At 41.6% G+C, this 27,890-nt stretch overlaps 1 protein-coding gene across 1 annotated transcript; it reads right to left on the reverse strand.

Moving 5' to 3' along the window:
• On the reverse strand, nt 1-27,809 carry tbc1d12a (TBC1 domain family, member 12a). Its single transcript, XM_029521154.1, has 13 exons — nt 26,454-27,809; nt 15,042-15,177; nt 11,572-11,696; nt 9,330-9,412; nt 8,769-8,886; nt 8,574-8,680; nt 7,137-7,220; nt 6,872-6,966; nt 6,628-6,699; nt 6,282-6,410; nt 6,078-6,187; nt 4,960-5,218; nt 1-4,562 (listed from the first exon to the last, which is right to left on the reverse strand). The coding sequence occupies exons 1-13, from the start codon at nt 27,548-27,550 to the stop codon at nt 4,491-4,493; spliced, it is 2,487 nt and encodes an 828-aa protein (XP_029377014.1). The 5' UTR covers nt 27,551-27,809; the 3' UTR covers nt 1-4,490.
• Between the last annotated feature and the right edge of the window lie 81 nt (nt 27,810-27,890).

Consider the following 27,890-nt stretch of genomic DNA (forward strand, 5'->3'; position numbering starts at 1 on the left):
TTACACATAACTAGTGGCCATTATATGAAAAGAAGTAACATTTTTACAGTTTATTTACATTACCTGTAAGGCATTTTATACATATATATATCTATAGATATACATAGATATCTATAGAGATATATATATAGATATAGTGTACATTGAAATTTGACAGGAAAAAACAACAGATAAAACAAAGCTAAATGACACTGAGGTATAAAATACAACCAAAGACAATAGCAAAACTTAAATAAAATGGAACATAAGGGGGGGAAATATCACAATCTCATCATTCCTCATCTGCTTTTTGAATATTTCGTCAATAATGTGGAGTGAGGTGAGAAGAACTTCAAAACAAACTGCAGAGGCTTCTTGGTAACTGTACTGAATTGCTGTTGGTGCAGCTCTACATTGCAATTTTAATTTTCCAAGTTGGAATAGAGAGATCAATCTTCAACACATCTGTGTCCAATTTGGGATCAAGTTATTTTACACAGCAACAACAGCTAATCATGTTTATGTTATGTCATTTTGGGATGAGAGAGGATCATCTCTTTGCTCATAGTTTGTTCTTTTTGTCTGATGACAACTTCGGCATTGTTATCATATTTGACAAAAGGAATACAACAACATCAGATAAATAGCAATAATATTTAACATTGGAACAGAACCTTATGTATGAACATCCGCTTACAGATAGTTTAACTCAGATGAGAAATAACTTATTTTGTTACAATGGCCCTGAAAGTTTGACTCAAAGAAAACACCTTCAAACAGAAAATACACAAAGCAATTGAGAAAAACCATTTGGCATTTTGACTACTCAACACAACCAGATTTACAAATGCCCTACTGACCTGTACTTCCAGGTGACACTAATCGGACAAAGCAAGGTGGGACACGTGCATGGATGTGCAAACCCTGTTTCCCAGCAGTTCTGACACATTTTAGTGTCCTGCGGAAACACTTCTGTTGCTTTGTATGTAGTTGTTGTATGTTTGTGTATTTGGTTGTGTTTTGAGAATTTTACAGTTGCTTTGTTGTCAATTTGATGTTTTGAATTTTGTGTTTTGTCTATTTTCATGTCTTCTGGTTGAAGTGCATTGAGCCCTCAGGGCCACCAGATGGTCGGTTGTTTTTCAACCTGGGAGTTACTCTCAAAACGAAATGTTTGTCAAAACAGGCTCATTCATTTTTTTCTATTTCTCTGAGTGGACATTGTTGTCCAATGACCATGACACTTTAGTTTTGTGAGGCTTCATCATTCAACGCCAACAAGAAGTAACATTTAACTTGATTCCAAACTCACAGATGTGCTGAAGTCCACACCAGAACACAGTCACATTAGTTCTTCTGGTTATATGTTTGAGACAATAATTCTACTGGTGGAAAAATAAACATTTGATGAATAGAAGACAAATTGTTATGTTAAGGACTATTTCCAACAAATAGTCATTACATTAAAGGGGAATGAGTTCATAAAGGATTCCTTCATTATTGCCAGTTTGTTACAAGCATCACTGGTCTGATAGTGATTAGTGTCCCTGTACAGCAGCTCATGTTCACGCTCACAAAGTGCTCTCTTTATTCATGACGGAGTGTGTTGATCCTCTGGATGTTCAAAGAGCACGAGCAGAGTGTTGGAACTATAAAGTAAGTTTTTTGCTTAGTTGGTAACTGAAATGAATCAGAAAGTGCTGTTTGTATTACCGTTCAGTCTGTGGGAGATGGTTGCTGCATCTCACTAAAATTCTCCATTGTTTATTTTCAAGTGCTTTGACACTTTTGGAAAGTTCTTTTGTAAAAACACACTTCCCCAGTTGACTTCCAGACTAACTTCGGAAAAAAAAAAAAAACTTGCACAAAACTTGTATCTTTAAATCTAAGCAGAAAAGACCAAAGACCAGCTCAGGCTCACAGCACAGTGGGTGAGACAGTGTTTTACCTCCCTTCCACTTGGACGCCCCCCCTGTCTTCTTGTTGCTTGTTTCTGATGTAATGCGGAAAAAGGAGAAAGGTAGAGATCTGGAGAATACACAACTCAACGCTGTGATTTTTTGCTGCTGCAATCAAACTTCCATTTCATTATTCAGAGACAGTCTGTACTAAGTTCACTGCAGTGTCTTTCTGTTTGGTGGTGCAGTCACTTGATTTTCAGATGAGAGAGAAACTGCAAGAGTAACTAAGTTTAGGTTAAAAGAAGAAGAAGGTGTCAAACTAAAAAGGAACACAACCATTAAATAAGGAAAATCTGTCTCCTAAACCCCTCCCCACCCCGTGTCCCACCTCTCCTTTCTCACTCTTACTCCTGGCCACCCGTTGAGTCTTCGGATTGAATGGCAACCAGAAAAAACTACATGGCAGCAGCACCCGCCTAATCTCATAATTTAAGGCTGTTAGAGAACTTTCTGGTGAATGTTTGGAAAGTATTCCTCAGTAGTGTGCATGCATGGCTGGTTGGAGGTTGGGGATGAAATATAAAAGCCAAAGTTACATTGGGTTGTGGAAATCAGAGAAGTGTGGAGGTGATGAACTCTTAAACAGAAACGTGTTCAGGACTCATGAAGACACTTATCACATGGTGCAGGGCTGGAAGGGCTTTTCTCAACTCAATTCATTTTCAGTGAATCGACTACTTCTTAATTTAACAAATAATAATTGCTCATTGTTGTTTTTTAAGCATTTTTCTAATGATAGTGAGGTTATATTTTTGGCTTTTGGACTGTTCATTTTTGGCAAAAAAAAGAAAATTCTTTATGACAACTTCAAGTGTTTTGGTCTTTGAAAAGATTTAAACACAGAAAAAAGACAAACTGATTGCTAATGATGTTCTTTCATCAGTCCTGTGAAAGATCAATCTCCTAATTGTTGCATATATTAAGCAAATAACTTGAAAATGACTTTTATCATTAGTTACTGCTTTGATTCTTTCATCTATAAAGTGATCAGCTGTCCAAAATATGCACATTTAAGAAGTTGGAGCTGATTACATTTGACTTTTTTTCTGGATGATTAACTTGGAATGAACTCCTTATGAAAAATGTCAATCGGATTTTATAATAGCAGATCTGATCATGTGAACAGTGTAACGCAGCAACGTTCAGAAAAAGAAAACTGTCTGCCTTGATCTCTAACATTTGACAGCCACATTGATGGAGTTAAGTCAAGTTCTCTGGTGGGGAGATTCATTTTTAAAAAATATTCAAATCTTTACCTGCATTTTGCAGTATCTTGCGATGATGCAGCAAGCAGGGGGAGCTCGACTAAAAGTCCTCATTCTCAAGCCAAAAGTAATAAGTTTAACGCAAAGTTTGCTTTGCTAAGAGTTTCTCACCTTAGCAACGGCATGGTTTAATCCCCCAAACGACCAACAAAGGAAACACTTAACACTACGTTAATGAAGTGGATGTGCGTGGTTTGTTTTGTCCTGATGATGCTGCAGTGCTGCAGACATAAAGTGCTGAGAGCAAATCTGGATCTACGAAACACTGATGTCCCCACCTGCAGGAAACACCCTGTACAAACACATCATCCCTGGCTCACTGTGCTCCAACATTAGGCAAGAGCTTCATCCTGATCGATAGCTTTTGTTTGTTTTTCTTTTTCATTGTAATGGTAATGATAGTAGTGTCAATCTGTCAATTCAGGAGAACTATGTAAATGACACTTAAATGAGAATTAAAATCATCAGTCCCAAAATACTTAGTCACCTGTACTTGTATTTCATTAGGATCAATGAAAAGTATAATTTGATTTCTTAGCACTGATTAGAAATACAACTTCCCATGTTCTGAGTTTTTTTTGCCAACAGATGAAAAGTTGTGAAAGTTACACGGAAAATAAAAAAAAAAAAAAATCTATAGCCAGTATTTTAGCATCAGCCATACTACTGCTGATTCCCATAGTTTTTGGATCCAGACTGCTTCAAGCTAGTATGCAGGAAAAGAATCATTGAGTGAGATCAGAACCACAAGGAACTACAATATTAATTCAGTCCCGAAGGTTTTTTATGTTTTCGAAGCTTTTAAAAAATAATTAGCACCAAAAGTTAGAAGTGGAGTCTTTGAGAATTACACAGGGCATAACACTTGAGTTTAGTGGTGTTAATGTCCCAGCATGGTGAGCAGGGCCAAACAGTGAGTTGGCCTGCCAGACTTTTTCCTCCCAACCTGCAGGGGAAGTAAAACATCTAACTGACAGTCAGTCGGGACAGATTCAGTCTCTCAGTTAAATACCAATGGTTGCTGGAAAGGTTTAAAATTGACAAACCACTTTGGGTTCCCACAACTGCTGGCCTCGCGGCTCTGCTCATGCTCTCTGAGCGTGTAATGTCAGCCCCCACCTTCATGTCCGGCCCGTGTTCGCGTCAAGCTTCATAGCCAGGCCTCTGGAGTGCAAGTTTATCTTCAGGCTATGGATCTTCAAGCCTCACAGTTAACATCTGAACGTTGCTCTATGAGCTGCAACCCTCACCACTAACGTCTGAAGGAATATAGCGTTAGTGAGTGTTAACTTCTCGTAGCTGGACTGGTGTTTTTGTCTGTCTCTTTAATACCATCCTTCATCAGAACAGAAAAGACCTGAAAGAAAGTGTTAACAGATGATCATTTAATCACTGCTTTTCATTTCGTCTTCAATGATTCATAAAAGACAGACGGAAACACAAAAACTAAACTGCGTCATCAGGAGAGGCAGACTAGGCAGATATTAGATGGAAGAGGTAATTAAGTCCCAAATGGCCCTTCATATTAGCACATTTTGCATCATGTACAATAAAACCCCCTAAAGCTTCCATAAAGATGACAAAGCAATGCTGCTGCCCCAAAACCCCTTATTTGGCCCTTGATTATGTGCGCTCTAGCGAGTATCTACCTATTGTCTGTATTCGAGGGTTTCAGGGAACATTTCTAAGTTGTAACATTTGACAATTGTGTGCAATGTTGCCTGTTTTTCTGGGACTGACTGCTGAGAACTGACCTGATTCCAGCGGCGGTTTCTGCTGATTATGTGTGTGTTGGCCATGGCGGTGAAAAGTGTATGTGACTGCAGGTCCTCTGGCAGGCGGGTGAGGAATTGAGCGATATGTATGAAGTCCATCTGTAGCAGGACGTCCTCGTACAGACGCAGGATTCCCAGCCCCGTCCGAAACAAACTCTCCTCCCCGTCCCGACAAAACACGTCCCACACCCGACATGCCACATCCAGGGGGAGGGACTTACTGTACAGAGTGAATATCCTACACATACAGGGAAAAAGAATCATTTTACAATATGTCCAAATATCTGAACAGGGGCTTTATTTCAAAATGCACGAGTTTGATCATACAGCTGTTCACAAGCTGCTCTCAACAATCTGCCACACAAAGCTCCTGCTGCTCATATATCCACCCACTTGTGTAGTTATCTATTCTAATGAAAACCACTAAACACATTCATCAACATCTGAAGTGATACACACTTTCCTGTGTCATTAATTCCAATAATATAATGTGTACTCAATTAGAAATGCACCAATCTGCAGAAGAAGTATGTATTTTAGTGGTATAACTCAAATTTAATGCTTGTACTTTTGTGCTTTTACAAAATAAATGTTGCATACACATGCGTAAATGCTACATTTTAAACACAGGAAAGTATTTCAAGACAGTAGTTATTAAGGGTGTATAATGTTTCCTCATGCCCCCTATTTTTAAACAAATTAGGTTTCTTTTTTTTTTTTTTTAGAGTTTGGACATTAGCTCATTGCAAGCGTTTAAAGTCCTGTCAAATTCATTTACCATGTAGTGCGAGTTTGTTTCTGACCTGTTGTCACTAGATCTCTAGAGAAGCCTGATAGAGGACATGTAAAACATGTTTTTGTTCTTAACTCGACACAAATATGTCATCTTGTGGATATGAACAAATGCAAAATTTATGAACTTATATGAATGGGTATAGAATCGGAGTTGTAACAAAAGTTCATTATCATTTAATGCCCTGTTTCATGTACTGGACAAAGTGGATTATTGTCAGAGTTGTTCACTAGGTGGTTCAATTTTGCTGATTTTGATAAGAGTGCCTCTGATAACAGCAGTATTTTACTCCCTGATGACTCACCAGTCGATCAGATAGAGGTCAGGGGTGAGGTTGTTGATCTGGAAATGGCTGAAGAGACGAGGCAGATTCTCCTCAAAGAAAACTTCAAAAGCTGCAAAATACTTCAACATCTGTGACAGACGGAGTGAAGAGAGGATGAGGAGTAGAAGTAAAGATCAGATGTCACCGCAGGTTATGCAACATAAAACAGTTGTGCATGTGTACCAGTTCATGGTCAACTCTGAAGAAGGCCATCTGACAGGGTTTGTTGAGCAGGTTGGCAAAGGTGATGAAGGCCTCAGCTTCCTCCAGGTTTAGGATCAGCACAGCAGCAATGAACGACATTCCCTGGACCTGACAGAGCACATACATAGATGCTTGGTTATTATTTAAGAGGTTTTTCAGCTAGGTATCAAACACAAAGTTCAATAATAATTTCCAAATCTTCAGACTCAATTTAAGCAAACTGCCAACTGTTAATGCATCAGATCTATTGAATAAATGTTACAATATGAAGAGGTGGACATTTTAAACCCTGCTGGATAATCTGATCTTACATAGGGAAACTTACATAGCCAATGTCAGGCCTGTAACAGGTGTAAGCCCCTAGTACACTGTGGAGGAGGTCATGATAAGGACCGCCCTGCAGAGGAGAAAGAGGATATTACTGAGATCATTAAAATATGTAAGGAGGAAGAAAGTCAGGTTGGAGAAGGAGGTTCTATTGATGACTTTGGGACTAAAATGGGAGTGCAAGCAGCAGTTCTGACCTTTGAAAATGGGAGCTGAACAAACATCTGCTGCACATCTGTTACCTTTTGGAAGATGAAGAGAGAGGGGAACGTTCTGGAAATGTCCAGTTTGATGAGGTCCAGACTGGACTCTCTGTCAGCCAGAGATGCTCCTCCATCTAACAGGAAAACACACAAGAAGGGAATATGTCAGTTCACTTCAGCTGCTTTTCAGGTTAATTTCAAGGTATATTTCCAGCAGACAGCTTGACAGAAGGGCTGAATGTTCATCCCCAACAATGTTTAATGTAACAGGGGCATCAGAGTTAACGCTGGGGCTGTGTCATACCGCTCTCACTGTCGTTGACTGAGCTGGTTTCACTGTAACTCCTCCACTTCTCTTTGGCCCTGGACAGAAAGATCTCGTACAGCTCTACACAAAGAGGCAAAAACATCCAAATTCAAATTGCAAAGAAAACACGAGAGCACTCTGCAAGAAAGAACCATTTCCTCTGACGGACACAGACTTTGAAACACCAAACAGTAAGCTACACAACCCACACAAAAATCTCACATCCAGCATATCTCAAAAATTCTCAGTGGGGTTAAGGTCTGGACTCTGTGGTGGCCAATCCATGTGTGAAAATGATGTCTCATGCTCCCTGAACCAGTCTTTCACAATTTGAGCCCAATGAATCCTGGTACTGTCATCTTGGAATATGCCCATGCCATCAGGGAAGAAAAAAATCCATTGATGGAATAACCTGGTCATTCAGTATATTCAGGTAGTCAGCTGACCTCATTCTTTGAGCACATACTGTTGCTGAACCAAGACCTGACCAACTGCAGCATCCCCAGATCATAGCACTGCCCCCCACAGGCTTGTACGGTAGGCACTAGGCATGATGGGTGCATCACTTCATCCGCCTCTCTTCTTACCCTGATGCGCCCATCACTCTGGAACAGGGTAAATCTGGACTCATCAGTCCACATGACCTTCTTCCATTTCTCAAGTGTCCAATCTCGATAAGTGGTTTTCTTAAGGCTACAAACCTGTTTAGTCCCCTTTGTGTGTGTGTGGAAATGCTCCCACTTTCACTATTAAACATAGCCGTGAGTTCTGTTTTTTTCCAATTTGCTTTCACAAAACATTTAAGTGATCACGATCATTGAAGATTTTTTCCAACCACATTTCTTCCCCAAAGATGATGGTTCCCCACTATCCTTCCAGTTTTTAATAATGCATGGGACAGTTCTTAAGCCAATTGTAGTAGTTTCAGTAATCTCCTTACATGTTTTCTGTGGTTGATACATGACAGTAATTTGACCCTTCTGAAACAGATTAACATCTTTTCCACGACTACAGGATGTGTCTTCCAACATGGCTGTTTAAGAAGTGAGACACTACTCACTGCATCAGTTAGGGTTAACTAACATAATCATCCATGCAGTAATTATCCAATGGGAGGCTCTTGCCTATTTGTTTTGAACAGGCAGTGTAGCTTCAACATCTTTCATTCCCACTTTACTTCCCTTCTGTCTGTAACTCAAGCTAGGACAATAAATCTTGACACATAATTCACATAAAATAACTTTCCACGAGAAAACAAACATGACGATTCTACATTTGTCTGGGACTACTTTCAACAGTGGATTAAACCACATTTGGTGTTGGGGAGAGCAGGATGGTGTGTCTGGAACTGAGTCAGGATAAACCAAATTATGTCCATTCACGGTGACAACATGCCACCCAGTGCGGCAGTGAGGCTCATGGATGGGTTTGTACCTGGTGTGATGTTGAGCTCGTTGCCGATGGCGAGGCTCCATACTCTTCCTCTGACACTGGGAGGAAGTCCCTGCCACCAGAGCTCCCTGACCCGTCTCGTTCCCTTCCTACATACACCAACAATGACCTCAATCAACATGCTGGACGAACAAGGTGTGAACACTTTGTTGAACATGTGGAGCTTTGGAGACGTACATGGCATCCCAGTTTGGGAGGATCTCCTTGTTCCAGACCACCATTGCATGGGAGATGCTGTCCTCCTGTCTGTGCCTCTCCTTCATCTGACGCTTCTTCTTTTGAGCATCTTTCAACTCTGAGATAAACACAAAGACACACAATGGCAATTTGACCCAGCTGTTGAGTGAATACCTGCCAGATCTTTGACAGATCAAATCAAAGCAGAACAACAGCTTCCTAACAAAAATGTTTACGCCAGTAGAACCTGTTTGTGCCAAAGTGATGTTTGGTGGTTCTTTGCCAACTTAGTTGAGGAGATAATTTCAGATACTGGTTATAATTAACTGTTTAAATTTGCTTTATATGCACTTTTATTACAGCCTTTTTGTGAGGACCATTGTAGCAGGATTTTTCTGTTCTGCCTAATAACACAATCTAATTGTTATAAGACTTTTTTTCTTCTTGCTGCTTTTTTCCAATCATAACAAGTATTCATTTGAGTTACGCAAATACTAAATCATTTCATTTATTTGCATTGTATTGTATGTACACTATACCAATGTATGTGTGTGTGCCTACCTCTCCTCTTGGCTCCTGCCACCATCTCCTCATACTCCATCTTGTGTCTCTGGGTTTCCTCCTCTGACTTAGCAGGTAGGTTCCTAAGGGAAAGGCAGAGTCACCTGTCAGGAGTTCAGCCACCGTGACACAGTGTCTCTTTCTCTCATTGCTGCATCTCTCACCAGATGGCCACTGTTGCTAAGCAACTACTGAGAGCCTACATAAAGATCACGACTCTTCAACATAAAATCTGCAATAGTCTTAATTTGTATTGAGAATATCCCACTGAGCACTGCCTCTATGTCAATGTTTAGATTTGGTTTTAACATTTATTTTGTCTGTTTTGCATTGTTTGTTAATGACCACCCTCATTTTTTGTTATCTATGTGAGGTGACTGTTACAACTCTCTCTGCTTACAGATAGATTCTTTGTTGTCTGCCCAAAAGTGTAGCAGAAATTTGTCTTTGACAGAGCTCATCACTTTTACACACTCTCATACACAAACACAAATAAGCCATTAAAACATTTACAAAAATATAAAGCACAATAGCAGCAAGTCATTTTGGGTTGTTTAAGTTGAAGTTCCTCTACTGTCAAGGGCTGTGACTGCAGATGGAATGAATGATTTTTTTGTGGATTATTTTCCTGACCAGAAGGGCTTTGTATCTCCTGCCTAGAGGGAGGAGCATGAATGAATGATGGAGAGGATGTGATGGCGCTCATACAGAGGGGACAGTGGGCTTTGTGGTGAACCAATTATTTTGCTGGATTGCTGGATTGAGCTGTGATGCGTAATAGTTTTGTTTTCTCTTTGCTGGTGAGGAAGTTGTACCAAGATGTGATATTGAAGCTGAGAATGGATTCTATAAGTGACCGGTAAACCATTGTTAAAATCTTTTTACTGACGTTAAAATGCCTCAGCTTCCTTAGAAGATGAAGACACTGGAGTGTTTTGTTGTAGATGAGTGTTTGAAAGGACAGACGGGTGTCCATCTGCGTCCCCCAATATTTTAAATTCTCCACCTGTTCAAGCTGCTCTCCCTGAATTGACAGTGGTTCAGTTCCAGTGATTTCTCCCTGAAAGTTGTGACCAGGTCGTTGACTGCCAGTTGGTACTGGGTGGGAGCTTCCAAACTGTCCATGTGGGCCACCAAGCCCATGTCATCGGCATATGTAAAAAGACTCATTCCATCCCCGCTACAAGTGATGTTGTTGGTGTAGGCAGAGAACAGAATGGGGCATAAAACACAACCTTGTGGGAGCCCTGTGTTTAAAACCAGTGTACTGGATTTAAAACCATTTAAAAACACCTGTCGTGGTCTGTCCATTAGAAAGTCCTTTATCCATAAAATCTAAGTTGGGTGAATCTGTAGGTCCAGCAGGCAGAGCAGCTGAGTGTCAGCGTTTACAGTGGTCAAAGCAGAGAAGTCTATAAATAGAATCCAAGTGTGTGTCGTGTGGAGTCCATGTTAAAATGCGTCAAGAGACCCAAACTGGAGAGGATCCAGTTTTCCGGACAGCATGTGTGACATTACATTACACATTTATTCATTCATTTGAGATTAGCAACTCTGTTTGGATCTAAAATGTGTTTTATAGGCAACATTCAACAGATTTCTGACTGTGCATGATGAGAGAAGACATGATGCCAATTCCAAGTTATTTATGAATATAATGTACATATGTCTGAATCTTGGGGCAATTTCTATATGGCGTTTGGATGTTCTTTCTGTGTGCATGGTGGTTTTCTATTGGTGACTTTAAATCAACTGTCTGCATGTGGACAAAATTACAAACTGATCAAATTTGAGGTGCTTAAAATGTCCAGAAAGATTGAGCTGAAAAACACCAAGACAACTTTAGGAAACTGACTGTGAGATTATGTTTACTTTGGGTAGGTGTCCTTTCCAATTATGCCTCCCCCTCAAGACAAATGCCCAATTTTTGCTTGCAAGTTTTCATTAAACCAACATATTAGGTTTTTTGGCAGAGGGTCTATAGACCTATTTTAATGTGAACCAAGTGTAAAATTACAGATGACATGCAACAATTATACATATATTGACTAAACATTAACAATTATATCTAACACCAGGAAGTTACTTTGATAGTGGTTTGAATCCTGGTGGAAACATCTGATGAGGTTTCTCAGTGTGTGTCAGAGTGTCAATAAAATCTAACATGAAACCAAAGCTACTATATTTCATGATTCCTCAACTTGGACCAAAGGCTTATTTTGGGTCCCTGTGTGTGACTCACGCTGGTCGGTCCTCCAGGATGAGTGCTGTGGTAGAGAGAGGCTCAAACTCCAGGTTCTTCCTCCTCCCTGCCGCTGGGGGGTGATGAGGACAAGTGGACCCACCCAAGTCCTTCACCTGCTCCTCCTATGGGCATGAAACGAAGATATAGAGTGCTGTGAGACATGGGTACCCTGCATTCAACAGCTAACAGTTGTCAGGACCATTAGCTATTAGCTGCATGTCAAATCCTCTGAACTTCACTAAATTACAAATACCTCTTCCATCCCAGCAGAAAGGTCTGAAAACCTGACTGAACCACAGATGGATCCATGTTATACAGATACACGATACATAAAAAAATATTTTTCTGAATGTTAGACTTTGATTAGAATTGACATAAAATTTTCGCCAAGAGAATCTCACCAAAAGGTTCATTCTTCATCACATGCTCTTTCTCTGCAGATAGTGTTTACCCAGTAGTCATGGAAATGCTGATGTTTGAATGTAGTGAGACTGTTGTGATCTTTCTGTCTCAACCTTTAAAGCAACATGAATGAAAACTCAGATTTAAACATCTGCAGTTCTCTGGCACATAGACACTGGCCTGTCCTTAAGAGGAAGATCATGCAAAAGCACCAACAACCACTGAAAAAGCTGTGAAAATGAACAAAATTACTCTAAATTCGCTGTTTTTTATTATTGTTACTGACAATAGCGATGTTATACACCAAAGTAAAACCTACATGAAGTTATACATGTACAAACTGTGTGTGTGTGTGTGTGTGTGTGTGTGTGTGTGTGTGACAGAGATTGTTCGTCAGCTTCATTGAGGGAGGAGTTGGAGTCTGATAAAATCTCTCTTTGTGTGCATGTGTCTCACTCACACTCTCATATACAGCATAAAAAGTGACAAATATATTACATTAAGTCATCTAACGTGTATAAACAAGTCTTTTATATTCCCACTTGTGAGTATCACCAGCAGAGGGAGACATACACCGCTGACTGATCATCTTCGCTGTGAAGTCAGCCATAAATATGAAATCATCTGACTGATCCAGTGATTTCATGGATTTCTTTTGTGATCAAAAACTGACAGAACATTTAAAAGCCATTTAGCAGCTAAAATCAATAAACCTGTTGCAGCTAAAACCATATGCTATAACTGGAATAGTGCAGGTTAACCAGTAAAACCAACAGGCTGAAATCATACAGGCAAAAGTAGACAACTATCAAGAGCATGAGGGTTCCACCTGCCCATAAAAGGCACAACAAGACAATCACATTTCAGCAGTCCCTTCAAATAGGGTTTAGCATTACAATTCAAAATTTAAGTACTGAATTCTATCAGTACAACATGATTGCTGTGTGACAGCACCCACACATTGTGACAAAACAATGAGGTCAGGCAAAGCTAGTGATACACAGTGAACATCCTTCGTAGACTGGACCGCCTTCTTTTAGGTCATGCTGGAATGAGGGTCCCTCCCCCTGGATCTGTGTGGGCAAAACCAAACCAAGAAAAATATCCAAAGTCGAAGGGTCTTTTTGGCTACTCTCCGGCTTTCTTTTTTCCCCCACTGGTATCCATGCTGCATAATATCTATATATCTATCTGAAGTAATGACAAGAATCATGATATGTCTTTGCACCTGGGGTCAGGATCATCATCTGGTCAGTAAACCCTGGTTGTTCCTTTGAACAGATGAGCTAACTGCTGCATTGCTGCACGAGCTGAATTTAAAGGAGACAATTTGTGTGGACTGAGCCCGCCTCCTTTCCTCCCCCTCAGCTTCCTGCAGAGTCCTGAGTCTGACGTGTCAACCAGCTGAATCAAGCCACATCTGGCTGGCTCCTTTCCAAATGAATCATCTGAATACAGCTGCCATCATGTGAGCAGAGGAAGCACAGAGGCCTGTGGTGGTCATTTTGCTGTTATCATGTCAACTCTCTTTACATGACACATCAAGAGGTGACAGAGGTGACAGAGGTGACAGATGAACCACCGCCAGGCTGAAATAAGGACAGTAGAGATTTGACATCCCTTAAAGGTACACTTACAAGACAGGAGCTGATGACTAAACAGACTGAGACAGCTGCTGTCTTTGACTGATGTGAAAATATAACTTTGTCTAATTAAACTCAACCAGGACGACTGAAAGCGTGTCTGTGTGTGTCCATAATACCACCTGCTGCAGATGGCAAGTGAGGAACAGCTGTGCGTGTGTGTCATTGTTGGCAGGGTCTTATACAAAGCAGCAAGCGAAGCATAGAGCAGTGTGGTGCGTGTGTGTGTCTGCCTCCTCAGCTGCAGGCAGTATATGTAAGTTGCCTAGCAACCACATAAGTCTATTTTACAACCCCAGTCCAACCACCATTTTGTATGTAAACAGATGCTGACTAACAGCATTACTCACACAACTAATCAGTCGGACAAATCAAACACCTCACAGGCTTGATGACCCAGCTTGCTGGGTCTACACAGCAAAGCGTTCCAGTAACAAAGCCGCATCTGGACACCATAATCATCTGTTTATGAAGACCCCATGAGCGGAAATGCTGCTCATTCTCAACAAATGATTTTCTTTTAATGGATAGAAAACCAGAGAGAAATGTTGAAGAGTTTCAATTGCCATGTTTGGCTGACCTATTCTAAGACTTATTCTTAAAAAAAATCATCACTTTTTTATGCAGGTTAACCATTTTCAGTGTTTCAGAAGAATTATCTGTGGCTTCCAGAAGCAAAAACCGTCAGTGTAATTTTACCTCTCCTCTCTGAGGCTTCACTCTAGACCTCTGAGCAGGTCAGTCAGTTATTAGAAGAGATATGAGGCTCTTCGCTGTTAAGATAGCAGTTTTTTTCTTTGTGATCTAATAGAAACATAGCAAATTTCAGCTAAACACTTGGATGTTGAATTCAGGTGGGCTGATTGTGGTCACTGCTTTGTTGTGACATCACAAAGACCCAGAATATAGCTGATAGCTGGTTTGACAGCTCAGTCCCTGAATAAATTTTGTGATCACCATTTCTCTCTTTGATACTTTCACTGTATTAACACAGAACCTTGACCTAATTCAATATGTTAAAATTTTCACCAAAAAAGAAATCAGGTTGAGCCAGGAGGTGGTAAAGATGCACTGTGATGCACATTCAACCTTATATATTGCACCATGACAGGGGCTTATTTTAAATTTATGTGTCAGCGTAATCTCAATTTTAATCAATGTGCTACTTGTGAATAATTTAATGCCAATGTTACATTGCCATGACTTTGTATTTTGAACCATTCTTTCTTCATCTTTACTTATGAGACATATTTTCCATCTTCCACAGCCCCCCTCTGCCGAGTGAATCAGAGCTTTACTTGTCTCCACCAAACTCTATGTCCACTGACTTTGCCCTTTAACAAAGCTGGTGATAGTTAAGAAACTTCTTCAGCCTGGAAAAGAAAATGTATCTGGTATAAGGTATATGTTTAAAGAACTGACCTGCTCAGAAGAAAATGAGAAGTCAGGGTCTTTAGTTTGATCAACATCTCTGGCTGCTGTCTTGCCAAACAGTCGCCACCCTGTTGCATTGTGGGATGGTGCCTTGGGCTCTTTGGATTTCCTAGAAAATAGGCTCCTGGGGGTGAGATAGAAAGAATGGCTCAGCATTTCTGATTATCATACTGAACATACTGTACGTCAACATCATTTAAGTGTTTAAATCTTCAGTGAATGGTGTGGTTCAAATAAAGCAGAGAAGAAGATATTTTTTCTGTTTGAAATACATTCAAAACATCTATAGTCCACCAAAATGAGTTGCAGTCCCCTTCTTGTGTGTGTGTGTGTGTGTGTGTGTGTGTGTGTGAGTGTGAGTGACAGCATGTAGGGCTGTGCGATATGGAACAGAATCCTACCACGATATAAATCAACTGACTATTTCTTTTCACTCCTATGTGAACTGTGAGGATACCACATTAATATTGGTATAAATATTATTTATTTTCTGTCAGAAGTTAAACATATGAAATGTACTACAGAAATTGTAGAACTGTATTTCAAATAAATAAAATTATTATAGCGTAAACTAAAATCTTAATTCTGACCAGGCAGGAGCTTCAAGGAAAACACAAACAAATCAGCAAGTGAATTCTTTGGCCAATTACAAAAAAATAAAATAGGTAATACAAAATAGAGTCTCAGTTCTGACCCGTCAAAAGTTCAACACAATTTTCAGTGCACTCAACTTTGCTTCTTCTCAGACTTTAAATAGCCAGAATATCCCCACACTACGGAATTCCTCTGACTTTTCTTCTCAACAATGTCCTCGTCTTTTGAGCCTTGGGCTGTGTCCGTTGGGGTGTCCTCTTTGGGGACACTGTGGCTCTTGTTAACATTTTCTCCCACTCTTCACGTACTGGTGGCCGTCTGCATCGTCTACTCTCTCTATATGTGTCAACCTAGCCTGACATGGCTGTAACTCTATTCCAGCTGTGTGATTGGCTCGGCGCTGTGCTATTCTCGTTATCATTGGCTGTTCGTGTAGTTTGTCAAAACAGGGTAATTCACTCCCACACATTCTGACTTTAATTCAATAAAATCAAACCTCATTAAATGTATTCAATCTTCATTCAACCTCCTGTAACCTCCTGTCCCCATTAGTAGCACCTAAGGTGCTTACACCAGCATGTTCATGTTTAGACATTTTATAATTTTGACAGGAGATATTTCTATGGGGAATTTTTTTTTCCCCCAAGTTTAATAATTTAAGAACACCTAGGCACTGAGGACACAAGTGGAAGGCCGAAGAGGCAGTTGACCAGGCTATCAGCAGGTTGATGCACAGTGAAATCGTTGGCACGACACAGTCAGGGAGAGCTGGCTTGGGTGGGGAACATCCCCCAAGTTTTGGTCAAAAGCCAGAAGAAAGGAGAGGAAAGACCTGATGATTGCAGAGATGGTCAGGACGGAAGAGGAGCAGTATAAGACCAGAGCACCCAGCAAGCAGCAGCAAGGACAGTGGAGAACCTGGGAGGGAGTGGTCAACAGGACAATCAAGTGTCCAATATGTGGAAGATGCCCCAAGCAAGGCTAAGCTTCTTCATTGGGCCACCTACGACACACTTCCGAAGACCATTCTTCAACACCACGGAAGCAGATTCATTTTGTTGGACAAGGAGCAGGGGCTCAGAACATCACCCAGAGGGAGAGAAGATCATTGCCAACACCTGGATGTGACTGGAACCTAAGAGCGGACCTTGATCGGGTTCTCAAGTTCCTGCCAGAGATAACTGCAACCTCTCTGAGACCAGACATCATCCTGTGGTCCCCCTCAGTCCAAGCAGTGATCCTGGCAGAGCTCACTGTCCCTTGGAAGAGGGGAATGGAGGCATGGTGCTCGACTGTCATCTGCCCTGTGGAGGTTGGCTGCAGAGGGTTTACCGGAATGTCCATCCAGCGCCTCCTGAGGAACGTGGGAGTGACCGGGCCAAAGCTGAAGAAAGCATCCAAGGACTTGGCAGAAGAGTTACTCAACACAACCTAAAGAGAAGAGGAGCTAAAAACAAAAACAAAAACTTAACTGAAATCAAAACAGCCACAAATTCAGATCAAATAACACTGCAATTAGATGTGGACTGTTGAATATTCGATCACTATCATCAAATTCTCTATTAGTCAATGATTTCATAACTGATCATTGGGTTGATTTATTTTGTATAACTGAAACGTGGCTGCAGCAGGATGACTATGTTAGTCTTAATGAAGCTACACCCCCAACTCCTGTTAATTTTCATATGTCTCCTACCACAGGTCGGGGGTGTGGCTGTGATATGTCAGTCAGGCATACTAATCAACCCCAGACCAAAATCTGGCTGCAGGTCTTTTGAAAGCCTCACTCTTAGTCTTTCCCACTCAGACTGGAAAGGTGAAAAGCCAGTTCTGTTAGTTACAGTATACCGTCCACCTGGTCCGTACTCAGAATTCCAATCAGAGTTTTCTGAGTTTATATCAGAGTTAGTACTCGGTACAGATAAAATCATTATACTGGGAGATTTCAATTTACATGTTGATGTAGAAAGCGACAGCCTTAGTTCTGGGTTTCTTTCCCTACTAAACTCAATTAGTAGGGAGCATGTGAATGAACCCACTCACTTCTACAATCATATCCTCGATCTTGTTCTAACATATGGCATTGAAATTGACAAGCTAACAATTCTTCCCCAAAACTCTCTCCTGACTGACCATTACCTTATTACATTTGAGTTTACTTTAATGGGCTCCACAGCATTGAGGAATAAATTCAGCTATAGAAGATGTTTATCTGAAGCTGCTGTGGCTAAATTTAAAGAGAACATTTGGTCATCATTCCCAACAATGCCATATCTAAATTCAAATGAGGATTTCTCCCATACGCAGGTTGATGACCTTGTGACTAGCACTATGGCCACACTGCGTTCAAATCTTGATGATGCCACCCCTCTCAAAAAGAAAGTAAGCAAACAGAGGAAACTGGCGCCCTGGTATAATTACTAAATTCGTGCCTGAAAGCAGACATCAAGGAAATTAGAAAGAAATTGGCGTTCCAGTAAGTCAGAAGAGTCTCACAGAGCCTGGAAAGATAGCCTAAAAACATATAAAAAAGCTTTTTGCAGTGCTAGAAGTTCATATTACTCAGCACTCAGAAGAAAACAAGAACAACCCCAGGTTTCTCTTCAGCACTGTAGCCAGGCTGACAGAGAGCCATAGCTCAGTTGAACCAGTGATCCCCTTAGCTCTAAGCAGCGATGATTTTATTAACTTTTTTAACAGATAAAATTCTCATAATCAGAGAAGAAATCCATCAGTTCTTACTTACATTAGACAATAATCTCCTACTGAATACAACAACTGCTGAATCAACTGCAACGCCTCTTTTACATCTGGAGTCATTCTCACCTCTGAATCTCTCAGCTAGCTTCTATAGTTTCATCATCCAGACCGTCAACCTGTCTATTAGACCCAGTACCTACTAGAATCTTTAAAGAGATTTTCTATGCAATTAAGCCGTTCATCTTGTATCTGATTAATTTGACCTAATTTGACCTTTGGGTTATGTACCTCAGACTCTTAAGACCGCAGTCATCAAACTCAGACTTAAAAAGCTGAATCTTGATCCAGATATGTTGGTCAATTATACACCCATAGACCCATTCATTTCTAAAATCATTGAGAAAGCAGGAGCAAACCAATTACACGACCATCTGGATGGGAACAGTTTGTTTGAACAATTTCAGTCAGGATTTAGTGCCCATCATACCACAGAAACAGCTCTGGTTAAAGTCTCCAATGACATTCTAATGGCCTCAGACAATGGATCAGCCTCCATACTTCTCCTTCTAGATCTTAGTGCTGCATTCGACACCATAGATCATAATATTTTACTACAGAGACTGGAACATGAAATTGGAATTAAAGGAACTGCACTAAGGTGGTTCAAATCCTACTTATCAGATAGACATCAGTTTGTTCATGTAAACAACAGCTCCTCCTCATGTACTGTAGTCAGTCATGGAGTCCCACAGGGTTCGGTACTTGGGCTAATCGTCTTCACTCTATCTGCTTCCTTTAGGAGACATTATGAGGAAACACAGCATCAATTTCCGCTGTATTTATCAATAAAGCCAAATGAAGTCACTCAGTCAGACTGCAGACATGTCTTGAAGAAATAAAAGTCTGGATGACCCAAAATTTTTTACTTCTTAACTCTGATCAAACTTAAGTTATTATACTCAGCCCTGAGCACCTCAGAAAAATACTATCTAATATCTAATCAGTCCGGACGGCATGATTTTGGCTTCCAGCTCCACTGTTAGAAACCTTGGACTAACCTTTGACCAGGACATGTCCTTTGTCCCTCACCTAAAAGGAGTCAGTAGGGCAGCTTTCTTCCACCTGAGAAACATTAGGAAAATCAGAAACATCCTCTCTCAGGATGATGCAGAAAAACTAGTCCATGCATTTGTAACTTCTAGGCTGGACTACTGTAACTCATTACTATCTGGATGTCCAAACAAATCTCTAAAAGGCCTTCAGTTAATTCAGCTCCATCATATCTCAGAGAGCTCATAGTTCCTTACTGTCCTAGCAGGCCACTCCGCTCTCTACATGGAGGTTTACTTGTGGTTCCTAGAGTCTCCAAGAATAAATCTGGAGGCAGATCTTTCAGTTACCAGGCTCCTCTTCTATGGAACCAACTTCCAACCCTAAACCTGTCTCTCCCAGTTCTAAGCATGTGTACTGCATTTACTAACCATGTTTCTCCCAAGTCTGTGTCTCCCAGCTCTTCTCCTCTCTCCCTGTCCTCATCCTGCAGGTGGTGAATCATCACTATCACATGTTCCTGCTGCCTGCTGCTCTCATATCTCCATGAACTCCATAAAGCATAATTTCTACAAACATGCAGCATCATGTTCCTGCCTACACCTGTATTGAATATCCGCTGCTCCTGCTCTCATTCTCTCCCTACTGTACCCAACTTTGTCTTGCTCTCTCACCGCCACCCCAATCATCATGCAGACCACATTTGTGCAAATGTAGCAGTTTTGATTTTTCTGAAATGCTGGAAGAAAAAAAAGCTGCCAGATCGACAGTTTCATATTCGTGTTTGAGGACAAGTCTGATGGGAAGAGAAAGAGGAACTGCAGGAATGATGACAAGGAAGTGGAGATGCAATGGAGAACAAGAAAGCATGAGAAAACACACACACACACACACACACACACACACAAAGTCAACAGCCAAGCAAATATTATTCCTCTGCTCTCTGCAGGCTCATGTTTCTTCACTCTGGTGGGTGTGTTGTGTGTGTCAGCCTCTAGTCCAATGTTAGAAACAAAGAGCAGTAATTTAATTTATTTTTTATATTTAATTTTCACCAAATCTTAACAGCTGCAGCTTGACCAGTGACTAAGTTGTTTTCATTTCCCATCCATCAATTATTGAGAAGTGTTCAGTCATTTCCTGATGATCTTTATCAAAACATTTATAGTTTGTCACTCACTCAGTCACATACTACTGCTTATGTGTTACCAAGTCGAGTTGGGGGCTGGAGCTAATCAGCCAATGCTCCAAGCGAGGGTGGGGGAAATTCTGGTGTACGTCGCCAGTCCATTGTATGTAAAAATGCAAATGAGGGGGGAGACAGAGGACTGAGAAGGAGATGTGATCTGCTCTGTATTCTATACTAATTGGGTGGTACAGGCTGTCAATCACAGAGTAGCATATGTCTTTTTTCCCCTAATGAGACCATCATTAAAAAAATAAACAATATGTTGTGTTGAAGACTTGAAAGTACAGATTTTAAACTCATCAGGACAGTGCTGCTTTCTCATAAACTTCTTTTTGTAAGCAGTGGAGTCACTCCTTGTTGGACATTAGAGAGAAAACGGGTGCAGGACACTGCAGCTGTGGCTTCACTTTATTGAGCCAGAGTCGATGTCCACATTTCTAAGTCATCCACCAAGACTTCCACAGTCACACCTCTCTCTCAGTTGTAATCTGTATGAGCAGAGTAAAGTTATCTAACTGAACACAGACTGATAACTTGTATGAGATCAAATCAAGTCAAGTTATCCAGTTTCGACCTTGTGGCAACAGCCATTAAAGTAAAACACATCAGAAACTGAAAAGAGGAAGTAAAAACTGGTCTCAGTTTGGTCTGTTTTTTTTTTTTTACCCCTGTGTATACAGACTATATATAAACCAGTGATGTGTAACACTCTCAGCACACATATTCAGATTCACTACACACACCTATCTGCAGAAACAGAACCACTTCTGCATTCTTCAGCCAAATGCAACAGGCAAAGTCACTGTTTATACTCCAGCAAGAGAAAAGACAGCAGCAGCTTCACTTTTAGTGAAATCAAACTGAAGCTCACACATCTGTAACTGTAAATCTAAAGGCGACATGCTGTGGCTCTCGTCTCATTCTGCAGAGTGTGAACTAGGCTGTGAACACATCTGAGAAGAAATTTCACCTCTTCTCCACAGAGCAGAGGAGAAGCTGCATCTGTGTGTCAATTATCATTCACTGGAGGTGTCTGGAGCTAATTCAATTTCCCTGCCTAAAGTCTGTGTGAATTTACCCAGCGACAGAATTACTTTTTGTACTTAAGCACTTTGAACACAAATCAATCCAATGACTGTTGACAGCTTCAGTTAAGGTGCTATAACTCCTTAAATAAACAGAGATTTCACTTAGTTTTGATTCCTAATTAATTCTAAAGTTTGATTCCTCGTTCTGTTTATTTTTAAACCTGCTACGCAGAATATGTTCTGTTTGTTCCTGTCCTAATGTGACAACTAATTTGACCCTGATTTGAATTTTAGGTGAATTCTTCTGGTAACAGTTTAGCCGTTTCCCATGATGTCACTGCAGTTTTGCATTTTTTTTGTCATGTTTTATTGAAGCTTAAATCGGATATGCTGTTAGACCAATATTCAACATGACAAAACAGTAGACAAATTAATTGCATTTTCTTCTTCGTGGTCTTTTATGCCTTGGCTTTTAATTCATGATGAAAGTTTTGTGGTGTCTGCCTTTATTACTGTAACTCGCTATTAATTTGACACTTGTGTTTTACTTATATATATTTTTTTATATATATTATGTTTTTTGTTTGTTTAGGTTTCTTAGTCTCTATAGCTTATTTGTTTAACCCCATTAGATAGTGTATTTTAGCTTATCTTTTGTATTTATATTTAGATGCTTTGTGCAACACTTTGGCAACCCTGCAGTTTGTAAAACGTGCTTAACAAATAAAGTGGATTGGATTGGATGGTGATATGACCATGAGCAATAAACATTACAAAAGACTGAGCTGTGGTTAATCAGGAAAAATATACAGAGGTTTTTCAAGTTGCACTGACTCAGTCAAATGAACTGAACACTTGGATAAGTGTGTTTTAGTTGTTATGGTGGAGGTGCAGCTAAAGCCTCCTCTTTGTTACAGACACACACAATAGAGACACATATGAAGAACAATACAGAGGTGGAGAGAGCAACCAAGCTAGCAGCATTTCACACATCATCAAAATACCTTGCAAGCGGCAGGATTTGACCTACTGATGTTTATTTTTTTTCCAGACATATTCTTTATCAAGTAGCTGCAGCTGTAAAAAACTGCTGTTGCTGTTCTACACAATTCTAATTTATTCTGTTCTTTTTTAAGACTATAACCAGCATGAATACGAAGAGCTAGAGAAGCTGTTCTGTATTAAGGATAGCAGAGAGTATAACATCATGTGACGGGAGAACCTCCAGCATCTCACTGCTTCAGCCTAAACAGACAGACTAAGCAGACATTCACTCAAAACATGCATTCAAACTAAAGGATTTGACCTCTGAGATCGAGCCTGGACGCACATGGCATGCATTCCTATTAAACTGTGCCAAGTTGGTTGTGACTGTGAGGTCAGCTGGCTCTGGTAGACTAAGACAGCACACTGTACACACTTAAAATATCTATTCATCCCAAGTCCTCACTGTAAAACTGAGCAATGCTTTTGCACTTTGCAGTTTTCACTCACATGCTGCACTTATTACATAGAACAAAACTAATTTACACATTTAACAGCAGTACTGAATTGAATTAGAAATTACACGTGTAGCACTGTTCAATTCCTGAGCCCAGAGCCTTTTTGTGTGGAGCTTGCATGAGTTTCCTCCCACCATCAAAACACATGCATGTTTAGGTTAATCAGCGACTCTAAATTGTCCGTAGGTCTGAGTGTGACTGTTTGTTTGTGTCTGTCTGTCTCTCTATGTTGGCCCAGGCAACCTGTCGAGGGTGTACCCTGCCTTTACCAAATGTGAGCTGGAAAGAATAAAAAGATCGTAAAATGTGAGTGTGACTGGAGCAGGATGCTGTTGGTGAGAACCCGAAAGTTAGGTTTAGTATGCTGGCTCAAGCCTGAAATTAGGAGGGTAAAATAAAGACTCATCCTGCTTGTATTTGCTCTGCTGTGCTGCTGACCCTCCCCATCCTGCCTCCTGCACTGTGAACCAAACAGCCAGCGTGGAGGTTTTCTCTTCTACATTTCTCTCCTTCTGTCTGGATTTTCCTCTGAGACACCATGACATTCAGACCAGCTGCTGAGGCCCGTGTCCAAACCACAACCAGGCCCAACAGAGACATGGAGTTAACAAACGGAAACTTCACTACACCTGCCAGTCAAAATACATGTTAACACTTAAGGAATACAAACTGTGAGCTGCACTGGCCTCTCTTCACATTCAGAAATATTTAAGGGGGAAACGTTCACTCTTTATTGAGCCTTTCTTTTCCTCTTTCGGGAATGCTGTCAGCGTGTAGCTTCACTCACTTGGGTGGTGCAGTAAACTATTTTTCAGCTTTTGAATTCCTTCAACCTGAAGCCTTCTATACAAATAAAATTAAACTAAATCAATATTTAATATTGAATATCCCTTTACTATTCATTCTGACAGCATGTTTAAGGACGGACCACATTTCTCATCGGTAGCAACTAAGATGCTGATCTCATCCTCATCAACACTACTTAGGAGCAGCTAATGCCTGCATTGCAACTTTTGAAAGAAGACAGTTTTATTCGATTCCCTCCGGCATCATCTTTGAACCAAGTGCTCCTCAGTTATCAGCTGACCTGCCTGGCTCCAGGCGGCTGCCAGCGATGCTTAGTCCTTCTCCAACCTGCTTGGCTCTTCTTTGAGCTCTGAAAATGCTGAAGGCACCTCCTGGCCTCAGTTCGGTTCTGGTTCACTATGACCAACAGGTCTGATAGCACCATCTGTGCATCCCTCTACCACTGCTGTTTGGTAGCACTACGGCTACTTAAAACTTATTTTCCTTAAAGTAAAGTAATTTACTTTAGGACAGTCTTTTAGGACAGTCCAAGTGTGATGTTTGCACCTGCAGGTGTGGCTGTTCAAACCCACCCAGAATAACAGCTTTTCAGGAACTGAAAAAAAAAAAAGCCCTCTAGTCAGAGTCACAGCAATGCCAAGGTTAAGCTTTTGATGAATCGACCCGATGGTTGAACTGGCTTGAGAAATAGAAAGAATAGCAGAGGGAATGGTTAATGTGGGCTAAGCCCTGAGGAAAGAGGCTGCAGCAAAGCTATGCTCAGTGAGCCCTGCTGTATCACTTACTGTGCATAGACTTAACTGGGGCATGATTAACATGAAAGCTTTTACACAATGAGAGGCCTTAAACCGATGCTATGAAAAGGCAAATTTATGTCACGCGGTTAATATGCCCTGTTGACGTCATCTTTATTCCCACCACAATAACAGAAACTGGTATAAAATGTGGAATTATCCCCACAGCTCTGTCATTTCCTCTGTAATGTCAGTCAGGTCCCACAACACTGCATACCCCATAATTAAATCAAAGTGTTTGAGTTTACATACAACTTGAATTGATACTGAATACAGCACATAGCCTTGAACTACTCAGTAGCTGCGTGGTCACCCTCAGACAGTCTGAGAAATACCAAATTAAACAAGAGATTTGAACTGATTTGCTTGTAGACCACACTGGTTTTGAGCAATGAATCAAATTTATGTGAATTCCTTGCCTTAACTATGTGGAACATTTTCTGGATGTTTGCAATTAAGTGTCCATAGACCATGTGATTAACTTTTCAGGTTGTTGTTTAACCGTTCCAAAAAGCATCAAAGCTTTTGTTTTCTTGAATTCCATTCCTACACCAAAGTTATGACTTTTCAGAGGAGTTGGTGTGGACATGGATCATCTCTCATGTGGAGCTAAAACTGTTTTTATTTAAAAAAAAAAAAAAAAACTTTAAATAGCAAAAAATACTTGCATGAATCCAGCATCAAATGTTACAATTTATTGCTTTTTCCTTTTTGTATTTTGTGAAAAGAATATATTAGGGTTGGGGACTTTTGGTTGGTCAAAAAAAAAAAGGCACCTCAATCAACTTATCACATCAGTCTCAAAATACCAAAATTGTTACCCCAAATGTAGTTTCAGAGGATGTTGATCTGTGGACCAATGTTCACGTATTATTACTGACCCAACAAGGAGACAAGTCACAAGCCAAGAGTTAAAACACAAATAGGTTTGAGTAAAATCAACTTTTCATGTTTGTGAAACCTGTCCAGCTGCTGAAAAATGCCTTCTGCATCCTCCATCATGAGTTCAGTTTGTCTAATTATACCTTGATCAGACGGAAGAGGTAACGAGCAGAAGTCAGAGACCATAACATAGCATTTTTAGACTTTTATCTGTAATTTAAATATAAACATGTTTCTACTTGTTGAATGTTGTACTAGCAGAGGTTTTTTCTGCTTAAGCCCTGACTTCACTTAAACGGCAAAACAATTTCATGTCCAGGGAGCACCGTGGTACAGTGGGCAGCCCTGTGGGGCCTTTCTGTGAGTTAGCATGTTTTCCTTCTGCCCATGTGGGTTCTCCAACTCCCTCCCAAAGTCCAAACACATGAAGGTTGATCTGTGACTCAAATTGTTGGTGTGAATGGCTGCTTGTATTGATATGTCAGTCCTGTGATAGACTGACAGCTGGGGCTTGGCTCCAGAAAACAAGTGTTGGTGGACTACAATCATTCCTGTTTAAACAGAGTTTATTATTATCAGACAAGTCCCAAGTTTGTGTGTTTCGGTTGTTGGGCTGGACTGTTGTATTTGGATCTTACAAGACGAAATGAGAGAAGCTGTCTAAGATCAATACTCAAATATTGGACATTTCACTCAAGCCAGATCATGCGAGTATGTATGGAGTATGGATCCTTGGAAGGTAAAAACTAATAGTATGTTTGGGTTACACATTGTGTTTGTTTAGCGAACAGCCACAGCTTGAAAGCTTTTTCATATTCAACACATCTCAGTTGGTGAATATGAGTTTATGCTACCTGGTGAAGAAATCAGCGATGCCGAACCTCTTTGGCATTAGCTTGGAGTCCGGCAGATCCGACAGCTTGTCCGGGGCGCTCTGCCGGCGACCCGCTTCCAAAACTGACCGAAAGTCCTCCTCTTGTCCCGCCTCTCCAAAATAAAAGCCCCCATCCTCGTCCGGAGATAACGGCGTCGCGTCGCAGCTGAGAGACACGGCGTGGTTGGGGTCAGTCCTCAAACTGTGTGGCCTTACGGGTAAACGGAGGTCCCTGGTGATGGGCTCTGACAGCGGGCCGTCGGGGGTGGAAGGGCAGGGCGAGGGGAGTTTGGCACTATCTGGGATGGAGGGACCGGGGGAGGAAGGGTGCTCATCCCCGGAACAACTGCTACAGTCGGCGCGGCGCCTTAAACAAAAGCCCGACTCTGCCGCTCGGCCGACGTGAACGTCGGGGCAGCAGTCACATGCTGCCGTGGTGGCGTGGAAGCCGCCGTTCGCTACCATCACTTCCTCACAGTCCACGTCGCCCTCAGCCAGTCTCTGGCTCTGCAACGGGCTAGAAAACACCGTCGGTTTATACAAATCCGCGTCTGCTCCAGGATCTTCGAGGCCTGGGCTGTCAGCAACCCCGTTGGACATGTTTACAGCTCGGCACGGGAGCAGCTGGTCACGGGCAGGTACTGCGCCACCGTCCGCGGGGAGGTCCGGGGCTTTCCCCCTGCTCTCACCTGCGCGATTCTCCCGCATCTGTCGGCCGGCCTCTGCGGAAACACGAGCTCCGAGCACAGCTGGACAGGAAGTGGCTGTGGTCCCTGTGAGGCCAAGCCCCTCTCCTCCGTCCCCCTCCCGGTCCAGTGACTCAGGGAATCCGTTCAGGCAGCCTTGGTGGCCCCGAACCGCCGAAACCACACACCTGCATTTCTCCGCCGCCACCAAGTCCAACATGATTTCCTTCTGGTCTGGGGCGTCTCTGTCGGCGGTCACAAAGTACTGACCCCCGCTGACACCGACCAGCAGCGTTCTGCTGATGTACGACGTGTGAGCCGCTTTCTGTCCTCCGTCCTCGTTCTCGTTCAGGTCGACAGAGAAAGGCTCTCCGCCGCGCTCCTTTTCCATGATCACTCAGGCCGTGAAATCCTGCGACGAGTGCCCCGGCAGGTTTTGTTGTTCTGGGAGGAAGGGGCTATCATTTTAGCCAAGGGGCCCGTCTGCGTTACCTGACGCTGGTCGGGTGTAGCGCGTCCATTTCGGGCGCCTTAAGAACGGCGATATTTCCTCCGGGATGCAAAGGTAACGTCGCTGCCGGGCAGAAGATTAATTAAATCCCTCAGCGCTCCGCTGCGGCAGCGGCATTCCGGCCACAGTCCAGCGCCATCTTGAAAATAGCCCAACAATGACGTCATCCCTCCGCCTTCGAGGCTGCGCGGCGACACCTGGCGGTAGCAGGAGGCATGTG

This window comes from Echeneis naucrates, chromosome 15, assembly GCF_900963305.1.
Source record: "Echeneis naucrates chromosome 15, fEcheNa1.1, whole genome shotgun sequence".
In the NCBI taxonomy this organism is placed as follows: Eukaryota; Metazoa; Chordata; class Actinopteri; order Carangiformes; family Echeneidae; genus Echeneis; species Echeneis naucrates.

What these genes read in the sequence shown, in the direction of transcription:
- tbc1d12a (XM_029521154.1), bottom strand. Translation starts at nt 27,550, where the DNA reads ATGGAAAAGGAGCGCGGCGGAGAGCCTTTCTCTGTCGACCTGAACGAG. An exon ending in TCAGAGTTGACCATGAACTG is followed by an intron (nt 6,188 to 6,281) that starts GTACACATGCAC and finishes CGTCTGTCACAG; the next exon opens with ATGTTGAAGTATTTTGCAGC. An exon ending in GAAACCGCCGCTGGAATCAG is followed by an intron (nt 4,563 to 4,959) that starts GTCAGTTCTCAG and finishes ACTTTCTTTCAG; the next exon opens with GTCTTTTCTGTTCTGATGAA.